Raw genomic sequence first — 20,407 nt, 5'->3', positions numbered from 1 at the left:
ACTCTCATATTGTTGTAAATAAATGATTTGGAAGCTTTAATCCAGTCCCAGTTTCCAATTTTGAAGCCATGTAAATTCAAATCAAGTCTAGTTTTGAGATGCATAGAATTGAGCTTTTCTTCTAAAAAGAAAAGGCAAGCAGCAATGATAGGTATTACATTTGTACAGAGGCAGACAAGTATTGGTGAATTATTTGAGCTGACAGAAAAATCAGGTGGCCTTTAGATTGCTGGCTTTAAAGCTCCTGAGATTTTTTTTTACTGGATCATTTCAATATCATTTCAGACTCTGAGAACTAACAAACAATGTAAAATAATGATACTTCACTGTAAATAGCCCTTATTTTTGCATTGATTTTGTTTAGATAGACATTGAGTGGTAAAAAGATTGTGTAATTGCTACACTCTGAAAACAGACAGCATTATCAGCCAAGAAAACCTTCATTAGTGCATTATCCAATTTTCCCAGGTGAAAGAAATGTTGCATGGAGAGTGTGTGTCTGTGTCAAATCGCATAGTAACAAACCACAAACTGAATCTATCTAAATTACTGTTGAAGTAGAAGCTCTATTTCACAGCAACAAACAAAACTGTGTACCTCATGCAGCCTACATTTGCCTACCAAATATTTGTTTAAGAACTTTGGAGTAAAGCACATTTAAAATACTGCACGTTTTGTGGAGTTTTTTGTTGGGTTTCTCTCTCTGTTTTTTGGGGGGTTTCTTTTAAGAAAAAAAATGGTTTCATTTATTACTTTGCAGATATTGTAGGAAGGTTTCATTATAAGTAATGAAGAACTGCTTTATTTTAAGCAGTCTTTGAGTGATATTGTAGATGATCCTGGTTTGCAAGTTAACTTTTTGGCCATCAAGAAAGCCTTGAGTTAAGTTCTATCCAAATACACATCCCTTAGTATCAGTGTAGGAAATCTGGATCAGGTACACAAGAAATCTAAAATGTGAAGTACTGGAATTTGTTAAATTTGGATATGGTTGATCAAAAAATCACCGCACAATTAAAATGCAGAACTAGGCACAAGAAGTTTGATTTTTTTCTCAACCATGTAGGTAATTAGAACAGCAGGTATTTCTCTAGTATATTGCTGATATTTCCTGTTTGCTAATTTTCAGGAAAAATTCCAGCTAGAAAATAATTCCTGCCCAGTGAGAGGCTACCAATTATTGAAGTCCCACAGCATAAAAAACATGGCAGCAACCATCACTCTCTCTTACTGCAGTGAAACAAAGTCCTTGTGATACAAAAAAAATCCAAACATCTCAAAATATCTCTTTGAATAGGATATTTTTATCATAGCTTTTGGGTTCAGAGAATAGCTTTGGCCATGGTTTACCTTCAATTCCCAAAGGCAGATGCCCCTACACTCTCTCCATGTGGTGGCAACTATTACTAATTTTACACTATAAAAAGACAAGGTATGTCCTGTGCAGCTTTACCAAAGTTACCTACAAAATCCACCAGTCTTACAGTGGGGTTGCATTTTGAGTAATATTCTCAATTAAAGGTGTTTTCAGAAGAAAAAATAGAGTTGGTTTTGTAACTGAACACGGGATCACAATGAAGATATTATATGGAAAACAATTTAAGGCTGAAGGCAGTTTCTTGTCTTACTATTCCTAGTTTTCAAGGGTTTAAGCTTTATAACTGGATAACTTCCTTTTAACTTCTTTTAAAAGTTTTTCTAAAGGATTTTTTAAAATATTGATCATTCTTTTATTATATAAAGACATTATTCCCACAGGGAGAAATGGGACAATTGTTGAGTAGAATACTATTCACTAAATAAAAACAGAGTGCCAGTTAATGAGACAAGTGGAACAAAATATTCAATCATCAATGTTTAACTTGTATTTGCAACATTGAAAGCATCTCTAACAAATACAGAAAGTGTTTGTAGAACCATGGATACCTACAAGAATAACTGAGCATGATTGTGCCAGACTATCTTGCAGGCCATAAAAATACTTTATTCTATAAATAAATGGACTTATGAAAGGAAAAAAAAATGCTATCAGGAAAATACCTGCAAGTAAATTATTGTTCCATACATCTACTACAATATTCTTTATGGTCATTTGTTAACCAAAACTCTCACTAGCCAGGCAAGGAAGTGATGGGTGCTTTTAATGCTAATTTTGCAGACTGGGAGAGTGTATCTATACAAGGAACATATATTACTGTTAAGTTAAGAAGTTAAGACACTGGCCAAGTGCTTCTATTAGCAAAGCAGCTATCGTATCAGAATTTCACCTCATGTCCCCATAAAGCATCAATAACATCCTTCAGAGTAAATCCAGCTTCACTGGAGACAAATACAAAGTTTCTCTGTAAATTTCTTGCTGATTTCAATTCTAATTAACCAAAAACTCAAGACTTCATACCCAAAGATACATTAATTACTCAGTTGTGCATAATGAGAGGTTAAATTAAATTACTTCTATCATTCCTACCATTCCAAATTAAGCTCTAGAAATAACTAATTGCTTAAGAAGAAAAAATACAAAACCAAAACTACAAAAAAGTACATTAGTGAAAGCCACTTAGAGTTAACCTGCACATTACTAGACATTGCAGTACTTTGAAAAGGAAAGTGTTTCTTCCTTACAATTCCACACTTTTATTTAATGAAATAATGTTTCTTCTTAATCTGGGGTAACATTTTTCAGCACCTTCCAGCACATTAAGAACTTCTTTTTCACATGGACACTTGCTCAGTGGGGCACAGACAATGAAGTGGTGTCAGAGCTTATCATTTAAAAGGAAGACAGATGACCACATCTGATATCACACATGGTTTCCTTGGGATATTCCCCTCTGCAAAGCCTAATAAAATCATGTATTGCATTTTATTTTATGCAATTTTCACAATCAGGCCTTGACAGTGATGACTCATTCTGCTGCAATGAAACCTGTATGTGTTTAATCAGAAATTACTTTATGTGGATTCATCCTTGCACTCAGGATTTAAATGATACAGGACTGATACTCATTATGCTGAAATTACACTGGTGGAAAGAAGGATGAAATTGGGTACCCAAGCATTTCCAAATGCATTCAGAGTATATCCTAGACATATTCTTAGTCATGCACAGATCCCTCATGTATTTCTAATCAGTCAAAAGAGACCAGATTCTGCCTTCAATTACCACAAACCTTTTCCCCATGTGTATATTACAGTGAAATCTCCTTAAGATATGTTCCTGCACATATTAGTGATTCTCTCCCAGCTTATACACCTACCACATAATCTAAAATATGTTCACAACAGATAAAAAAATCTAATCAAGAAGATGCTAAGGCAACAAAAGTGGCTTGGTAAATAACAAAAAAAATGATAAGAACTACACTTCTATTGCTACTGGCTGTAGCAAACAAAAATAATTGCACTGAAAACTATGTTACTCATGTTTGAAATCTTAAGGGTCTTGGTGATTGTCTTGTAATCAGTGATTGCTGATGATCATCTTATTGCTACTAGTCTGTAAACAGAAAAATGTATGTACTTTTCTTACCATCTTTCTTATAGAAACAGGACACCTTGCTTTATTAAACTCATTGATTCAAGCAGGGTGACAATTTGGGTGTCATTCCCGTTTAGAAATGGAATAAAACCAGCAATAGCCCCTGCTGCTGAAGAAGCAACAGATCATGTTAGCGAAATTGTGTCACAAGTCCTTGCCTATTATTGTATCTAACTATTGTCTCTTCTCCAAGATCAAAATACTCACAGCACAAATTTCAGAAAATCCTGGGATCTGCAGCTCCCAGCGCTTTCCACAGTGGAAAAGGAACTGGCAGGACTGGCAAAGGAGTGCAACGAGCGCGCGGTGTAGGCATGAGTCACATACTGGCTTCTCTTCACGATACTGTCTGCAGATTTTTGCTGACTCCTGTTAGTTTCTAAAAATGCTGTTAAGCTTATGTTTTGCAATCTGTGTACATCCAAAGTACAGATCGTGGGGATTAACTTCTTCCAGATCTCCAGATCACAAGTTACCAAAAGAATCAGATATGATGGTAACTTTTCTACAAAGATTCTAATAAAAAAACACTTTGAGAACCAGGTAAACCAGAGATATCATCCATCCAGGAAAGGACTGGTCATGCAAGTTTCTGAGGTAAAGTGGGAATATAGCAAACACACATCTTAATAAATTAGGCTTAACAGCTTAACAACACTTTTCAACTACAGAAGGCTTTAGAGACATTAGCTAACAAATTAATCTTGACAATAAACCCTTGCCTGACTAAATGGTAAGATACTGAATTTTCCAGCTTTACTGAAAGAAATTAATATTGAAATATAAGGTTCAAAATTTGAGAAATAAGGCAAGGCAGAGGAAGTGAGGCAGATAATACTTAAAGAGAGGCATTTAATGCTAAAAAGCCCAGCCATGGTACACACAATTCAGGATGTACATCATAGAAAAAACTTAAGAATATTTGTGATAAAATAAATAGCAGAGTCTACTGCTCTTTTTTTCTTTTTTTCCAAAATTGGTGCCACTGAATTAATTTCTAAGAAAAATCTCAGATCAAGAAGTACTTCCTGTATTAAGAAACACACATATAGCTAACCTACCTAACACAGGGTTCTCTCAAGAGAAAATGAGGGTGCAAGAAGGTTCATTGCTCAATACACTTAGTTTCCATCCCTACATGGATTATTCTTCAATTACACCTGTCTTTGAAAAAAAAAATCTAAAGAACTTTTTACACCCATACATAAAAATAATAAAATTACAAGAGAGGCTAACAGAAAAAATGGATGTTCAATAAGCTCTGCAAAAATTACTCTACTTACTAATGACTAGTATATTATATATTATATTTTATTCTGCTTAAATCAATTGCCAGAAAACTGCCATATACTGGGAAAAAAAAAGAAAAAAAGGGAACTTTGGTACTTCTGCATTATCATCTGCATGAAAAACCACCACATTTCTGGATTAAACCCACAAAACAGAGTTTTAAGGGTAGAGTGTAAAGTAAAGAGCATTGCCTCCCAGTATAGGGCTGTATTTTGTATCCACAAGACTTCTACCAAATAGACAACCCCAATCCACACTGGGGGGCAATTATTACTGTTGAGGCTTCATTTAGCCATTTACAAAAATTTTTTCAACACTAGTCCACATCAGAATACCATTAAATAAAAGTTGCCTTTTATAGTTGACTGTTGTACTTATCCCTCAACATTTTGTCTGCTCTCATGGGACATTGGATCTACATGTGCAGGAGTGACCTGTAAGACTCAGGGAAGGAATAATAAGAACTCTAATTTTGTAATACATATTTCCTGTCATCTCTTTTTCATTACTTTTCTCCTTCCTGCAGTGTTGATAAAACAATTCATCTATTTCAGACTGCAAAATGTTTCACTTCAATAATCTTTGACAAAACAGTTCCCATGACTCAGTTCCCTCCTATGGAAAAGGTTGGAATTTCTAATCAAGAGTCAACATATACCTAGTGTGGCAAATTTCTGCTCATTTCAAGACTGAAGAAAACCTCCCTTTCACTGGTTTGTTTAAGACTACCTTAGTGTATAAAGAAAAAGGCAGCACAGTACCATACATACATACCATGACAATATTAATAGTGACAATTTGGAACAGTGGCATGACTTGATTTTGGTTTTAATATTGCCACAAACCTTAGCCACAGAACTTTTATAACCTTTTATTTATGCCTACGTGGAAGAATATTTAGTCCACGCTATCAAAATATAATAAAAATCTGAGTGAAAATAAGGGCAGAAGAAATATCACTGGGAAAAATTTGAAGCTTCTAGACCAGTCTAGTGGGAACCTGCACAGGGAAAATAGGAGCATTTCAGTTCAAATATTGCTTGGAATCAAGTCTAACTTTTCTCTTTTAAATAAAAATTCACATAATTTATCTGATTCCTACAAAAACTAAACTGTGAACTCAGCAATCCTTGGTGTTCTCATTTACCTCTCAAATCAGGTAAAAAGTGAATCAGATTTTATTATAATGAATAAATTTGAGAGACTGCTCACAGATTCCAACTGAAGCATTTTATGCTGAAAAAAGGACCACTAATCTAATATATACCTCCATGTTACATCTAATAAAGGCTGTGCAAAAATTATTCTGAGTTCATATGATCAATAGGACACATTTTTTAAAAAAATCTTCCTCCTGCATTTCTGGATGAAAATTCATGGTCCTGGAGAAACAAAGGAAATTTCAAAAAAGGAAAATTTTTAAATCACTATGTAGAATATCTGCTGCAAAATCAGTCTATAGTTCTTACCATACCCAACTCTCAAATGAGAGGGAGTGAGAATGTAATTTAAAGAGGGTGAAAATCCAATAAATCACTTTTTATAATAGTCAGCAATATTACAACTTCACATTCACATTCTATGGTTATTTCAGGCCTGCCTCAGATTTAAAAAAAAGTCTGATTTTGAATTACTGTAATTAACTGCAAAAGCTTGCTGATTTGTTGATGCAAAATAATGTCAATCATTTTCATAAACTTGTTAGAAACTTTGTAAATAAATAGGAAAAAATGATACAAGGAACAGAAATTCACTCTTTGTCATCGGCTTGCTGTTGGCATGCAGAGAAAGGTGTTGTAAGGACGGACATAAGCAAAAACCTCTCCCTGCCATCATTAGGGTAACATTCTCAAACAGTGAGCCATATCTTGTCACAGGGTGGCTGTGAAAGGGAGTCTGTTTTACAGCTCACCCTGAAAAATTACTAAGTCTGGAAGGAAGGAGGAAAGGAAGGAAGGTGTGAAAAACTGAGTTTGCTTAGAAGCAGAGTAGGTCAAAAAATAGTTTGGAAAGCAGTGGAGAAGGAAAAGAAAAATCCCTCTTGAGCTGAATAGCTGCAGGCACATGCCATTAATTTTAGCTATTAAAAAGTGTATTTTGAAAATTTTCACTCTTGCACAGATTTTTCTGAAAGTATCAATGGGACTTTTTCATTCCAGGGTACAAGCAGCAGTCTGGCCCTAAACAGAGACTATACAACCCATGAACATTACTGAAGTAGAAGTGCAGTGGACAGTAATTTCACTATCAGTGTTAGGTATTTTCACCTTAAATGTGAGCTGCCCCTGCAGCATTACTGTGTGCATTACACAGTACTGCCTAACATAAAAATCATACTCTGCAAACAATATTCAATCCAGTTCTCCTTATTATTGGAAATCAGGTGGGAAAGAAGAGTCATAACTCCCCCTAAAATTATTGACCAATTTGCTACAGTAGGCAATGGCATAACTGATACAAAACTCAGCTCTTGGTCTGATCCTACAGAACAGAGAATTGCCCTATGCATGTTTGAGGAAAGTTGAGTGGGATCAGGCTCTTTAATAGTTTCAGCAAGAGATAAATCAGAGCTGTAATCTCAAATGCAAATCATTTCAGTATTCATTGATACCTGTCTTGCAGCAGCTGTAGGGGGAAAGAAAAAGCTGCTGCAGGAATGGTCTAAGAGCGATCTGAGACAGTGCACACAGGCGCTGCCCAGGGCTGGGGGCACAAATGCAGTTATTGTTTTATACTTCTCATTTTCTGTGCATGTTCAAGGTTCTAGGTATGCTTTTGTTTTACCAGAACACTAAGGACACTGAGCTGTCATTCTTTCTATAAAGAAGTCTGATTCAGCATTTGTAAAAGATGTAAATTATGGCATCTGGCTTTACCAAATTGTAGCTATGGTCCAGTAATTTTATTCCAGGATGGTTTTCTGATAAGTTTTTTTTTTTTTTTTTTCTATTAAAGGAAATTTGTTAACAAGGCACAACATTTTCTGCCATTGAAAGTATCACCTTTTGTCACAAAGGTCTTTATGAGCGCTCTAAATACAACATGCAGCTCAAGCATAGGGGATCAAAAGCCCAGGTACTGCTGCAAAGAAGCACAAAACAGTCTGTGGCTCAATTCTGCTTCTACTGTGGTCAGCAACAGAGAGAATGAGTCATTTTTCTCTGCTAAAATGCTTCTATACTGAACTCCTATCTTACAGAGGTTTAAGTCAAATATTGGTCTAGAAGATAACACTACCTTGGATACGGGATTCTCGCAGAAGGCAAGGAAGGATCAAGGCACAACCACGTCAGTTACCAGTGGGCAACCAGAGTTTGGGTTGTTTGTTACAAAACATTAAAGCAGTAAGAATTTCACCATGCTTCCATCAATTTAAAATGTTCTGATAGATAAATATTTTTAAGATCTGTACAACAGGCCTTCTATTTAACAATGAATACATTTCAGGCTAATGTGCTGCCAAGCTCCAGCTCTCTTTCTAGCAGCTGAATTCTTGGATAAAATCATTTTGCAGGGTATGAGCAATGCAGTTCTGAAAATAGCATCACTGCAAAATGAAAGATGGCAAGAACCTCTATAATTCTGATTTATTTCAATGAAATTTCATCTTTTATGATTAGTATCTATTTTGATGTTTTCAGCTGAATTTTCAGGCTTAAAAAAATGCAAATCTATAGAATTTGTTAATTCTGAGGCACCAGCATAAATGCCTATGAGGGAAACAGCAAAGAAATTGCCCATTCACAATTAACACCACAAAATACATAAAACAGAAAAATGCTTTGTGGATCCAAATAATTAGTATTTATCATCACCACATTTACAGGGACATTAAAAAAAATATTAAAAACAAGAGAAAAAAAAAAAAACAAAAAACCCAAGACACACTCAAAAAAATCCCACCAAAACACCAAAATAAACACCACCAATCAACAAGCTGTTTCACACTCAGAATAAGTATGTTTCCACTACAAGAATGGATTGGAACAACACTCTTTAAAATATCAGTGGGTTTAAGCATCTTGCATAATGCTCAGCACTTAGATATGTGCTGCTGAGAAAACACTAAGAGGTGATATTGCACTCTCCTGATTCTAAGTAGATTACATTTTTTGGCTCTCTTTCCAACTCACTGATATGAAGGTACACTTCAGTACTTTATTTTTTCCTAACAGTGAATAGTTTTAAATAGGTTGAGAAAAAAACAATTTTCAAATGAGAAAGAGCCTGATATTTTGTAATCCATTAATACAGCAGTCTTTTCTAATTAACATCAGCAGCTAAACTGGCATTCTTCTTTCATAGACTTTAAGCTGTAAATGGGATTTTATGCATATGAGAGGTATCAAAATCCCTGACAGTAGAAACAGATGAAAAGAAAACATCATAAATATCATCTACCTTTGGTCATTGGTGCCATACAGAAAGTGATGGTGAGACCAAGCCCAGCCACACTCTCAGCAGGACCTACACTTGTTAGGTCCATCCATGTGCAGAAGCCAAAAATGTGAATGTCCCAGTTGTGCAAGCCCTAATTCGTATGACTCATATAGACTTCCCTGAGCTGTCCTAATGACACCAAAACAGTAAAGATGATTCATGCAAGTGAAAAATGGGAATACACAACTTATCTTCTAAAAATGTCCTGTCTGCCTAGATATAGATATATGTTCATATGTATACTATTTTTATCTTTATATTATCTTTATCCACCAATGTTTTAAACCAATTAATGTAAGTAGTGGATCTGTCTTCAATAAAATATTTAAAGTAATACATGTGTATAGAAGAAGTGACTGAGGAAAAAATGTTAAAAAATAAGGGAAAAAGAGAAAATGAGTGGCAGAGGAAAATTAGAGGAGGGATAAAAAAAAAGGCATTAAAATATATCCACAATGATGTAGTAATTACAGAAACAGACCCATTGATTTTGAAAGGCTTCATCTGTAGGTTTATAGAAATTAAAATATGTTTAGTTTGGGTTGTTTTTTTTTTTCTTTTTTTAATCAGTACAAACAGGTTTATTATCAGAAAGGAGTATGTAGCACATTACTCACTATCAGTAACAATATCAACACATGCTGGGCCAAAAGGATACTTAGGAATTACAAGATATACTTAAGACTATCAGTCTTGATGAAATACAGAGAAGAGAGAAGAAATAAACTGAGTCCTCTGCTATCACTGTCAGGCAACATACAAACCTTGTATATTTAATAGCATGTTTTTTCTGAAGCCTGTACAGATGTGAATGATAAATAAATATGTATGGCTACAAAACAGAAGTGCTTTGCATACTGTGATAGCAGTAGTGTGGTTATAGTGCCAGGAGTACTATATACTATATTCTCATCTAAGGGCAAAATATCTGCTGTGCTGCAGGTGTAACTGAAGGACCTTGAGCTGCTATGTTAAAAGTAAGAACGTGGTGTCTTGTACCAACAAACAGATCCCTAACACATGGCACAATTAATATGATACGTTTAAATGGAACGCAATATGCATCAATCAGCAGCTAAGCCTAACAGCTCAGATCAAGATACAATTACTACTATACTTAAATAGTTTATTAAAGGACAGTCTTCAATATTTGCAGTGAAATATTTCAACACTGGAAGCAAGGAATGCAATACCACCTGCTCAGATTTTCAATAAAAAATTAATGCTGCCATTTCATACAACACAAACCTGCACCTGAAATTCTCTATATTTTGCTGTGTAAACACATCAGGGCCTTTTTTCCTTATCAGAGAATTAAAATTAATCAAATTACTGAGATTCTATCAAACAGGCATTGCATAAACCTTCAGATTTCTCGCTAAGAATACTACATGCTTCTATATTATTATATTTGTGATAGGGATTTATGAACGTTTTTTGTAAAAGTACATGTTAAAATATTTATTAATGCAGAAGAAACAGATGACTGAAGGAAAAGTGATTGTACAGTAATGAGTTGTTGAAGAAATCACATACTCTATAGCTCTGAATGCGCACATTTTTCACACAACACCTGGGAAATCCTGCTTCCTCAAACCAACTTTTTCACAAAGAGAAAAAAGAGATTGAAAATAATGGGGAGAAAGCAGGTAGCTAAGCACATAATATCAGCAAACCTCCAGTTCTTCAATTATTCATATCCTCTCTTTCCTTTATTCTCTTCTCCCATGTTTTTTTTTATTCCTATTTTTAATATTCTTAATATATAATATATTTTACATTAAGAGCATGTGCGTCACTTCTCTTTGTTCTTCCCCATTTGTAATTTTTAGTAAGAAATGAAACACTGCTGTCAAGTCTTAAAAAAGAATAGAAATATTGTTCTCTCCTTCACCTGTTACATCATTACTTTTTGCTAAGCAGCTCTCCCTGCATCAACCTGTTGTGTGCTGCCTTCTAAACAAACTGAGCCTTGCTTGCACTTTGATTCCATTCCAAAGGGAAAACAGTACTCTGAAGGATGCACAGTTGCTACAGATTGTTTCTGCAATATTTCAGTGTTATAACAATGAGAAAAATATAGAGCAAACAGCAAGGAAATTGTGCAGAACATGGAAATGTTGATGATTAACATAATATTCTGTAATACTTTATCACAGGTATAGTTATAAAGTTATATGTTTCACTGCTGTCAATTTCTATTACCATGACTGTCAATAAAAGTAAATTTGGAAGGAAATTAGCAAAAACAGATGGGGAGACAAAACCAGTTTTAAAAGAATATCACGTATGTTAAAAAGCAATCTAGAGTTCTATTTGAAATTGTATATATTCTTTTTATATTATATTATTTTAATTTCACTGTGTTCCATTTCTCTTTCTCTTTTAAACCCAGAAAAATCCACTTAAAAGATAAATTGTAATTAGTTGTGTAGGATAACCTTATCAGCTCAGTGAGAAACCATAAATATATGAGCTCAAAAAAACGTAAATACAGGAGTTTAAACACAAGAAAACAATCAATTAAAAAGCCCTGGGTTGGTATTTTGCAACACTTGCTTCTACATGGCACATCTTTATAAACTGCAGCACGAGAATGCTTTAAAAGGTAATTTTCCCTCCAACGAAAGGCTGTATTTATTCAGTTTAAAAGATACTATGTGGTTATTCTACACTTATCTTTGTATTCCCTTCATTTAACAGTGCGAGCATCCCTTTGAGTCTTTCATAATGGAACCGATACTCAGAACTGAATCCAATTACAACAACCTACCAGCAGTACTAATTGGTGAAAATGCATTGCTGGTAATTACTGCAAGGCATCCTTCTGCCCAGGATGAACGACACCAATAAATTCCACCCAGTGTTAAACAATAAGGAAAGACTACCATTAGCACTGTTTTTCTTATGTAAAATGCATTAAAGTGAGTCATCCACTTAAAAGTTACCTACTGGTAGCTTTAACCCAGATTCGGAGACTAAGGTAAGTGCTTCAAAAAACCAACCAAACAAAAAGAATACAAAAATAATGAGGTGAGAGAGAAGAACATGGAAGAAAACACGATCACACAGTGCTTTGTCGTGGACTTTTTTTTTTTCCTATCTGTAGGCGAATCTTCAATATGATGTATTGGCTTCCTTTTGCCTTTCTTTTCATGCATCATTATTATTTGATCTTTGCACTGCTCTGGGCAACACTTTCATGCTAATAATTCCGCAGTGCTTTAAAGATTTCTATCTCAGGGCCAGGCAAGGCACCGAGCTGCGAGCACCGCGAGCATCCTTCAGCTCTCGCGAAGCTGTTTCTGAGAAGTAACGACCTGCAAGGCCAAGGCTGAAGGAAACAGTTCTTCAGCTGTGGGGCTTTGAGCGTGCCAAAGCCCCCCCGGCGGGACCCGGGGTGCGGAGCCACCGCAGCCCCGAGCCCCCGCGGCTGCGCTGGAGCCCGGCCAGGCAGGAGGGAGCCGGAGCTCGGGCTCGGAACTCCCAGCCCTGCCCGCCTGCCCCGCTTCCCATGCCGGCCGCGGAAAGACAACGAAATCCGCCTTCCGTGTGGATTTTAATGAAATTGCCAAAGTTTTCAGGTTTTCTTATAAACAATGTTGAAACTCCATCCAGGCTGGAATAACCTCCGTGGGAGGAAGGGGCGGACTCTGTGTAACTCGAAACTTTCTTCTCGACAAGGATGACCTGACGGGGTATATTTGGGAGCCGCTCCGGAGCGGGATTCCCAGGCGAAGCCTTTACCTCAAAAGTCCCGCCGCCGGCCGCCACCGGAGCTTCCCCCTCCCGGCGACCGTCCCGGCGGGACCTTCAGCTACCCTGACTCTTTCCAAAGCAAAAGCTGCCGAAAACCTTCAATCTTTCCCGATCGTCACTTTCCACCCGGTCTAACTTGATTTTCCTTTGTATTGTCACTGTCCCTGGCGCCGAGGAGCGCCCCCGCCCCGGCCGTGCCCCCGCCGCGGACCCCCGGACCCCGCTGGGACTTACGTGGTGGCCGAGGGGAAGGGTCCCTCCGAGGAGTGGTTCATCACCAGGGACTGGAAAAGTGTCAGGCTAAAGACCAGCAGCCAGCCAGCAGCCATCTTCCTGATCGAAGATCGATCCCCCTTCCCCAAGTCGGCGAGACGGCAATAATAATAAATTCAATTATCGTGTGTGGCGGTGCGGGGGGGGCCGTGGTTCTTTAAAGCCTCCTCCGCTCCCCCCACCCGCCCCCTCGCAGGAGGCGCAGCCCAGAGATGCGCGGAAAGCGGGAGCGCGGCCGAGGGTGGGGAGGAGGAGGAGGAGAAACGATGGAGATCTGTGGGTGGAGTGGGGGAAGAGGCGAAACAGAGAAAAGAGAGAGAGCGAGAGATACTCCACTCTCTGCTACTCCAGCAGCAGCTCCAGCTTCATCTGATCCGCCGCCATCAGCGCTACTTTTGTAACAGATCCTACTCTGCGTGTGTGTGCGCGCGTCCTTCCCCGATTTATTCCACTGATTGCAGAGCAGAAAGAGGAGGAGAGAGGCAGGCGGGGTGGCGGCTCCTGGAAGAAGAGGAGGGAAGCAGGGGCTGGAGTTGGAGACGCGCAGGTCGCTGCCGGCTCCTGCCTTCCCTGCCGGCAGCGGGGAAGGAAAGTCGGGGCGAGCAGCGGGGGCGGGCGCCGGGCCCTGCGGCGGCCGCGCTCCATACAAGGCTCCCAGGAACTCCCGGCCGGGCCGCCCCGGGGCCGCGCTGCCGCCGCCGCCCCGCCCCGCCCCGCGCCGCCCCGCGCAGCCACAACGCTATTTTTAAAACCGCTTCGTGCCTTATTTTAATTCCAGCCCCCTCCTGCCTTCTCGGCGGCGGCAGCGGCAGCCGCACGCAGCCCGTGTGCCACCAGTCTGGGCTGCGATTTAAATAGATATTTATTTCATGGATGTATCTATAAATGCCGCTCTCCCCGCGGCCGGCTGGAGCGGAGCCTCGCCCGGCGCAGCGTCCCGGGCCCGCAGCGTCCCTGAGCGCCTCCGGGAGCCGCCCCCGGGGACACGGCCCGGAGTCCTCGGGCTTCGCCCCCGCCCCGCCGCATCGCTAACCCAGATACCCATTTCAGATCCCTCTGGAAATTCAGAGGACGCATTCCCTCTCCCCTCCTTTCGTTTGCCCACGTTCACGCACACCAGTCTCTGTGGCAACTATACGCTCCCGGTATAAATGTAGAAAATAATCCAGGGAAATATTTCTTAGCTTATTTGTTAAAGCAGTTAAAAGTTCAGTGACAAATTGGATTTTTTTTTCGATCTGCGGCTTGGTTTTGTTAGTTGTTTTTTTGTTTTTTGTTTTTTTTTTGTATGTGCTTACATATTTATATTTTAATATATTTACTTAGTTCAACAGGTGAAAAGGAAAGAGCAGACCCAGTATTCATTTTGTTTTCTCTTCATTTGTATTTAAGGATCACGTCTTGAATATATTAACTCACAACAATTTCTATAAAACAGGAAAGTGCTCATGTCTATTTTAAAGGTGGCAAAGGGATCAAAAGTGAGATGCACAAATGAAAAAATGAGTGCTCATATTGCCCGGGCTCAAAGCCAGCACGATATTTCAGTTGCAATCTGTAAAGCATGCAGTCACTCATCTACATTGTTTCTGGATTGGAGCTGGCACTTGGGAGCTGGTGGGAAGAACTCCCAGTTGTCTTCACCTATCCACCTACCTATAGGGACGTGGGGGGTTTGGATGCAAGTCTGAAATAGCATTTTCTAAAATGATTCTACAGCCTTTAGATTCAAACAGTCTGAAAAGTATCTAGAGCTCAGCTCTTGTATGTCTCCATAAGCCTGACAGTTTTCACATGAAGTGGCTCCCCTTTGGATGCTTACCTGTAACTGCTCACCTGAGCAACTCTGCTACCCCACGGGGGTGTCAAGGGTACCAGCACAGTCACAGCCCTGTGGCACAAAAGTCCTGCTTCACATGAGATGTACTGTGAGGAGATCTGGGTAGAAAGATGGTGGGGAGTGGATTAAAGTCTCAGAAAAATGCACAGAGGAAAGGGGCTGGAGACATGGACAAGCATAAGACCATGACAAATTTACTTAGATAAAGTAATTTACTTAGATATTGCTCCTCATTTTTGGGCTCTCACACTAAGAATAGCATGTTAACATCAATTCAGTTATGAACATGAATATTGAACAAAAATACTGTTCCTGCTCCTTGATAGGACTCTGAAGTTTGGCTCAAGTTCATGCCTAAACTCTTGCTGAGTTACCCAGAACCAGACGTTCCTCTGTTAGTTGTGCCCCAAAACACCTACAGTTTTGCAGTGGGCAACACAGTAATGGATTAACACTGGCAACACCCATCCAGAATAAAAAAGGAATGCCCCACCTGGCTCCTTCCTCACTTGAAGGATTGAGCATATGCCCATTCCTTCTCTTAGCAGAAAAGTGTTCATGTCAAATTCCCAGCAGTTCTGCCCCCAAGGGCCTGTTGAGCAAGCTGTGGGCACTGAGCTGCGAAAGAGGTGCTCTCCCTTTTGGTGTAGGAAAGAGAGGTTGCAAGTAACTATGTAAACACACACACAGGAAATGCTTTCAGTAGGATGAGAATAAGCAAGAGCACCCTTACTCACAAATACAATTTCAATATAATGCAAAGGAAGATCAGGAAGTGATAATGTAAAATAATAAATAGATAAGTAAAGGGTTACACAGGAATGTTCCTTTCATCATTCAATAATTTTCTGTAAGCCTACACTTCTGATGCTTGTAGATCTCCTTAGGGCAGTAATTATAGCTGCAAATAGTTCCAGCAGTAACATGTGGCTAGCAATGGAGCTGTGCAATGCATGGGTTGGCTGACACCCCACCTAGTCCTGTAAGACTTGGATTAATCAGTACTAACACACTGAACAGCAGCTGAAAAGTGAGAAAGATTCTAGAGAAAATACTATGATTTAATAAAGAAGTATTCAAAGCTTCCAATCTAGTGTGCTATTTACAACTATGTAACAAGACCGTCTGCAAGTTATTCCTACTGTGAACAGCATAAGTGAATGCCTGTGGAGCTCGCTGAAACACAGGGATGAAAGAGAGAAGTTGCCTACATGTGGCTCCAGCATGGAGGAGAAATACACAGGTTAGCTCCAAACAAGCTGGTTGAGGTGCAGAGGAGCAGCCAGGGCTGAAAAATGGAGCTTAACTAGGGATGTGGCATTCTGGGGAGGTCTGTGATAGATAAGTCAAGATCCATCCACAAGCTTTTCAGGATTTACAAGTAAACTTGAGCTGAAGCCCAGTTTTGAGAAAAGGTGGGATCAAATAACAGTTTTTTTCTGTAAAATAAGTAAGGCTGGAAGTCAGGTTTTGAAGTTTTACCTTATTTTAAATCTGAAACCCGGGATCCAATGACAGCCTGAAGCATGGGGAAGAAAGCAGGACTTACTCCATGAGCAATTTGTTATTTACTAATCACCTAGTCTTTGGTTTACCTAATTGTTTATGGCCTAAAAATTCATTCATTTTCCAGGTATTTAATAAAGATGCAGAATGTTTAGAAATGGTGACCTCATCCTACAGCTGTGTATGGACATTAGTAATAGGCCTCAGTTGAGTTCCTACTACCTTCAACAAGAGTGTAATTGACTTAAAACATAAAATTAGCAGAGTTAAGTTTCTTGATATGTCTTCACCCTCCCATAATGCAGAATAAAGAAAAGCAAATGTAGTTCCATCACGAAGTTTTGAAAAGCCATTAAAGTCTCCTAAACAATCAGTTTCTTTACATTTGCTGATTAAACTATTTTCTTATGTAGTCACTGTTTAAAATACATGGCTTGTACTTCACAGTAACATTGCACTGCAGAAATTCTTATAATTTATCTGTGTTGAGATTCCTAAAGATCTATTACAGCTGACAAGTCTTTTTCTTTAAGCACTTGAATGACAAACAACGAAAGTAAATCCTTCTTCATTCTTACTTCACTTCATTCTAAATTTATTGCCTGTCATATCTGACCGAGACCTTTCTGTGAAGGAGCACAGGAGCGACAGGTATTGATATAATGAGGCATCTTACCGAAAGTTTGCTGTGTAGCTATTTGGTGGACTTGGCAGGGTTAGGCTTATGGTTGGTCTCTTACCTTAAAGATTGTTTCCAACCTAAAAGATTCTGTGATTCTATTCTATGATTCTTCTGAAAGTACTAGAAATCTTTCAACTGACCATGGTAGTCCATATGTCAGAAAAAAATTCCTATTGCAAAATTTAATTTGCACCAGAGGCTTCTTCTCAGTTCATTTAATCAGTAGCCAGTATTAATAAATGATCAAGCTTTTCTCTTTTATTTCAATTTTTGGATATATTATTTATGTTTTCATGTATTATTTACACCGTTGCAAATCTAGCATAAAAAACAAAAGAGCAGGGCCCTCTGTTTCTTAACCACTTTTTAAAAATCCAAATTTATTATGTTAGCACCAGAATCAAAGATTTATTAATCTGGTTTTATGCTTGCATATAAACTCATTCTTCAGTAATCAGCATTTTCAGAAAAATTTTTGAAGCCAGTGTCAGGTTAAGACCACATTTGCTGTGATTGCAGTGCTTGTGTGAATACATGGGACACAGTTACCAAGTGCCTTAAGTGTCTTTTTTGGAGGTGTTACAGGCAATAAATCTGTACTGGATTTATTCTTGCAAGTCCTGATCAGCGTTTTGCTGAGCACATTCCACCTTTGTGCTTGGTGTAACACAAACTTTGCTAGATGGAGCCCCCAGATGTTACAGGGTTTTGCCAAAACATGCTCCTGAAATACAGCAAAAAGTGTGTGTATGAGCCTGGAGAAAGCATGAGTCTGATGAGGAGTGGCTGAGGGAGCCGGGAGTGTTTAGCCTGAAGAAAAAGAGTCTCAAGGGGACCTTATCACCCTCTACAACTACCTGAAAAGAGGTTGTAGGAAGATGGGGGTCAGTCTCTTCTCGTGAGTAACAAGTAATAGGACAAACAGAAATGGCCTCAATTTGCATCAGAGAAGGTTTAGATGGGATATTAGAAAAAATTTCCTCCTGGAAAGGGTTGTCAAGCACTGGAACAGACAGCCTGGTGAAGTGGTTGAGTCACCATACCTGGAGGTGTTTAAAAGATGTGTAGATGGGGCGCTTAGGGACATGGTTTAGTGGTGGACTTGGCAGTGCTGGGATAGCAGCTGGACGATATAATATTAAAAGTGTTTTCCAACCTAAATGATTCTGTGGTTGTGTAGTTCTATGATAATCAATGCCACATACCATATTTTCTTCCTGGTATGTAATTTCTTCTTTATGTCTGTGTTTTACATAGGGAAGGAGGGGGTAATCTTGCTGAATAGTTCTCATTCCATTTGCTGGTGCAGGACTGACTAGAGAGTGCAGACTGCCTCGTCTCAATTTCTAATTTCAGGGGAAAAAATGCTCTTATTGAAGTCTGCACCAGATGAAAATGCAGGATCCAGCCCATTGCAACTGAGATGAATTGTTTTATATATTTGAATTTGATAACATTTGTGTTGCAAAAGCTTTGTGACCTACATTCAGCAGCAAGATAATCAACATTGTTTTGTTCTCACCCTTGCTTTTGTTCATATTTGAGTAAGCAAGCTGGATCTGGTAGCAAAACTTTCACTATCTGATATGACTGTTTATGCTTTTCTTGTTATTGTCAGATTTGAGGAAAGCATTAATTCTAATTCTAGTCATTAGAGCAGGACTGTATGCATTTTTACACTGGAATGTTTTTTTATTTGCTTGGGTTTTTTGATACTGCAGTTAAACCAACAATAATTGTATGATACTTTAATATTGAAACTTGGAGTCCAGAATAATAAACATTCTCCCAGTGAGTGAATACCAAGAAAAATATTTTATAACAAAGTTTCTAAAACGTCATCCATGATGCTGATTTTTCTTGGTGTCGAGTTGATTTTCTAGAGTAGCTAGTATGAGGCTTTGCTTTGGGGCTATTTTGGAAACAGTGGTGATAACACAGGGATGTCTTTGTTGTTGGTAAGCAGAGCTTACACTGTAGCACTATATGGAGATAGTATTTTGGTTCTGAAACACTATGCATTCATTCTAATATTATCATTAATACGTTTCTGTTTTTCAAAGGAAAATTAATTTGGTTTTGGTTCATTAATCACTGTATTTTATTTCACAGTATAATGTAAAAGTGCTCATTCTAAATCTCATATTGTTGTTGTGACACTATTCTCAGAAAACCATAAATGTCAGTCATTGTGCTGGAGAAAACCCTCAATTATAAATGTTAAACTGTGGTATGTTCTGAACTTGTAAAGAAATATAACTTCTAAGAGCAGTCTTATACAATAACATATGTTTTATAAGGCTGAAATTGACACAGTATTTTTGTACAACCTTGTCTATTTTCTACCAAGTCCCTAATCTATTTTAACTTAGTTTATTCCATCCCTTCCACTGACTTGAAGCATATACAGTTCTTGCTTGAAGCCATATATATATATATCTTCTTTAACCTCAAATCACACAATTTTCCCCATTTTTTTCACCCTGTAAGATATATTCTTATGCCAGTAAATGCTTTTCTAAGGATGGGACTCTCCTGAAATCTGGTCTCTTGCAACTTTATAGGACTATGAACAGGTACATTGACCCACAGAGACACACACTGTGATGGCAACAGAATAACCATAGCAAACCACTATCAGCCAAATGGAATTAAGCCGTTTTAGCACCTCATACTTACTTAACCCATCTAACCTAATTAACCAGGTGGTTATGAAATATACATTCCAAAGTTATTGCTGAGATTTTACTGCAATATTCCTGCAAAAAAATGGGTGCTGTCATGCCATCCAGCCGCAGATGCTACTTTTGGAAGTTTGACAGGGTAAGCTGAATTTTAGTAGGAAGGTTTAATTTGTCTCCCCTTTTTTGGAACATAGTTGTTTCTGTTCCCGTTCTGCATTTGGTGAGATACTCATGTACTGCCTACAAGAAAAGGGTTTCCTTTTTTCTTACCCAGTCTTAGTCAATGGGCATAGACCAACACCTCCACAGAATGGTTCATCCTATCCTAAAATATGTGTTGTTGGGATGCCATTGGTATCCCGTTTGATTTGCTTTATAAACTAATAGTAAATTCA

General features: G+C 38.4%; 1 protein-coding gene across 1 annotated transcript in view; it reads right to left on the bottom strand.

Moving 5' to 3' along the window:
• LOC131593076 (voltage-dependent calcium channel subunit alpha-2/delta-1-like) overlaps nt 1-13,909 on the bottom strand; it is a 362,152-nt gene extending 348,243 nt beyond the window's left edge. Inside the window, exon 1 of the mRNA XM_058865274.1 lies at nt 13,262-13,909. Within this exon, the coding sequence (XP_058721257.1) occupies nt 13,262-13,356 (95 nt within the window). The 5' untranslated portion in view covers nt 13,357-13,909. The remainder of the gene's footprint in view (nt 1-13,261) is intronic.
• Between the last annotated feature and the right edge of the window lie 6,498 nt (nt 13,910-20,407).

Source organism: Poecile atricapillus, chromosome Z (genome assembly GCF_030490865.1).
Source record: "Poecile atricapillus isolate bPoeAtr1 chromosome Z, bPoeAtr1.hap1, whole genome shotgun sequence".
NCBI classification, from domain to species: Eukaryota; Metazoa; Chordata; class Aves; order Passeriformes; family Paridae; genus Poecile; species Poecile atricapillus.
The sequence above is the reverse complement of the archived record's forward strand: the minus strand, read 5'-3'. Positions and strand labels throughout refer to the sequence as shown.